Here is a 2115-nt window from a genome sequence, read left to right on the forward strand (position 1 = left end):
CCTTCTGGGGGTCCCCCCGCCCCCCCCTCCCCGCCCCATCCGTAGCCAAGTGAAGCCTGAGATCCCGCCCTCCTCCCCATCCCCAAAGGACCCGAGGAGGAGGAGGAAGAGGAGGAGGAGGAGGGGGCGCGCAGACATTACAGAGATGACAGAGAGGAGGCGGCGGCGGAGAGCAGGAGAAAGGGCCCCCGTGCGAGACAGAAAAGAAAAGCCCTCCCGTTCCGCCGCCATTGTCCCTCCCCACACGCACCCACACGCACCCACACGCCGCCGCCGCTCACCCCGCTGTCATGACCACGTTGTAAATGACCAGGTAGGCCGTCGCCAACGCGCCAGGCCCTTTCCGTCGCCGGGAGCCCGCCGGCTGCTGGCTGCTGGCGCCGTAGCCGTTATCCGCGCGACGGCTCCCGCTGCTAGAGGAGGCCGCCGCCATGGCGCTTCCCTTCCCTGGCTTCCCGGCGGGGGAGCGAGCGAGCGAGAAAGAGAGAGAGCGCGCGCGGCCGAGGATCCCCGCCTCCGCCTCCTCCTCCTCCTCCTCGTCCTGCCTGGCGAACCCGAGTGGCCGCGCGGGGAGGAGGGCGAGGCGGGGAAAACGGGCCGGGCGGCGCCTGCAGCCGCGGCGCGCGCCTCCTAGAGGGCGGCCCGGGCGGTGCAACGGAGAGTGTAGCGATGGTTTCACGCGCAGGCTCTGAAGGCGGCAGGCCGTGAAAGCTCACACGGGGGGGAGGGGGGGCGGCTCAACATTTTTATAAGGTGCCCCAAGTCTTTTTTTTTGGCAACAGATTAGCAATAGCCACCCCTCTAAGAGGGGTGCATCAGATACCACGGCTGATTTCTTCATTAACCTGCTGTCCTGAAGCAGGGGTCATTTTGTAGAAAAAGAGGTGCAGGAGCTCATTAGCATGACTCATTAGCATGACTCATTTGCATATGCCACACACCCCGACGTCACCGGGAGTGTGTCAGAAGGCAACACCCACTGCTCAGATGCCAGTTTGGTGTAGTGGTTTAGTGTGCGGACTCTAATCTGGGAGAACAGGGTTGGATTCCCCACTCCTCCACTGGCACCTGCTGGATGACCTTGGGCAAGCCGTAGCTCTGATAAGAGCTGTTCTTGAGAAAGAGCAGTTTCTGTCAGAGCTCTCTCAGCCCCACCTACTACCTCACCAGGTGTCTGTTGTAGGGAGGGGAAGGGGAAGGAGTTTGTAAGCCACTCTGAGACACCTTTGGGTAGTGAAGGGCGGGGTATAAATCCAATCTCTTCTTCTTCTTAGTTCCTCTGCTAGGTTAAGTGAAGGATACCAGTTAAACTAAGCCAATATTATGCTGGTATAAATGGGCCACCAGCAGGGGTCTTTTCGTAGAAAAAGAGGTGCAGGAGCTCATTAGCATAACTTATTTGCATATGCCACACCCCCTGACATCACCGGACTTGTGTCAGAAGGCAACACCCACCGCTCAGGTGCCAGTTTGGTGTAATGGTTAAGTGTGACTCTAATCTGGGAGAACCGGGTTTGATTCCCCACTCCTCCACTTGCACCTGGCGCACCTGGCCGGATGACCTTGGGCAAGCCGTAGTTCTGATAAGAGCTGTCCTTGAAAAACTCTCAGCCCCACCTACCTCACAGGGTGTCTGTTGTGGGGAGGGGAAGGGAAAGGAGTTTGTAAGCCACCTGAGACACCTTTGGGTAGTGAAGGGCGGGGTATAAATCCAATCTCCTCTCATCCTCCTCCTCCACTTGACTGTTTTGGATTACTAGCTATTGGGGGGGGGGGACATGCAGATCTGTCTTCGCAGAGGAGGGAGAGCTTGTACCTGAATAAAACTTGGTCTTAAAAGTGCTACTGGACTGTTTTGGGGGGGGCCCGCTCTGCAACTTACCTGGCTGCTTCTTGCTCTGACTGAGGGCTGCTGGGAGCAGGGGGTGGGGCTTGTTGCATGTGCCCGCCCCCTGGGCTCTTTACTGCCGGAGCTCCTCTCCTGCGCGCTCCTGCAGGAAATGACCCCTAGTCCTGAGACAGTATTAGGTTCTGAATTACAAAAGGAATTCCAGAGTCCGGAGACAAAGAGTTATTCAGTCATATTATGCAAGTAGATCCACTGTATGGTGCACA

At 58.0% G+C, this 2115-nt stretch overlaps 1 protein-coding gene across 1 annotated transcript in view; it reads right to left on the reverse strand.

Moving 5' to 3' along the window:
• The window catches only part of HACD2 (3-hydroxyacyl-CoA dehydratase 2), a 46780-nt gene extending 46270 nt beyond the window's left edge, over positions 1 to 510 (reverse strand). The window contains exon 1 of the mRNA XM_015415312.1: positions 282 to 510. Coding sequence (XP_015270798.1) covers positions 282 to 433 — 152 coding nt within the window. The 5' untranslated portion in view covers positions 434 to 510. The remainder of the gene's footprint in view (positions 1 to 281) is intronic.
• Positions 511 to 2115: the final 1605 nt, after the last annotated feature.

This window comes from Gekko japonicus, unplaced genomic scaffold, assembly GCF_001447785.1.
Source record: "Gekko japonicus isolate JY-2015 unplaced genomic scaffold, Gekko_japonicus_V1.1 scaffold539, whole genome shotgun sequence".
Taxonomy (NCBI): domain Eukaryota; kingdom Metazoa; phylum Chordata; class Lepidosauria; order Squamata; family Gekkonidae; genus Gekko; species Gekko japonicus.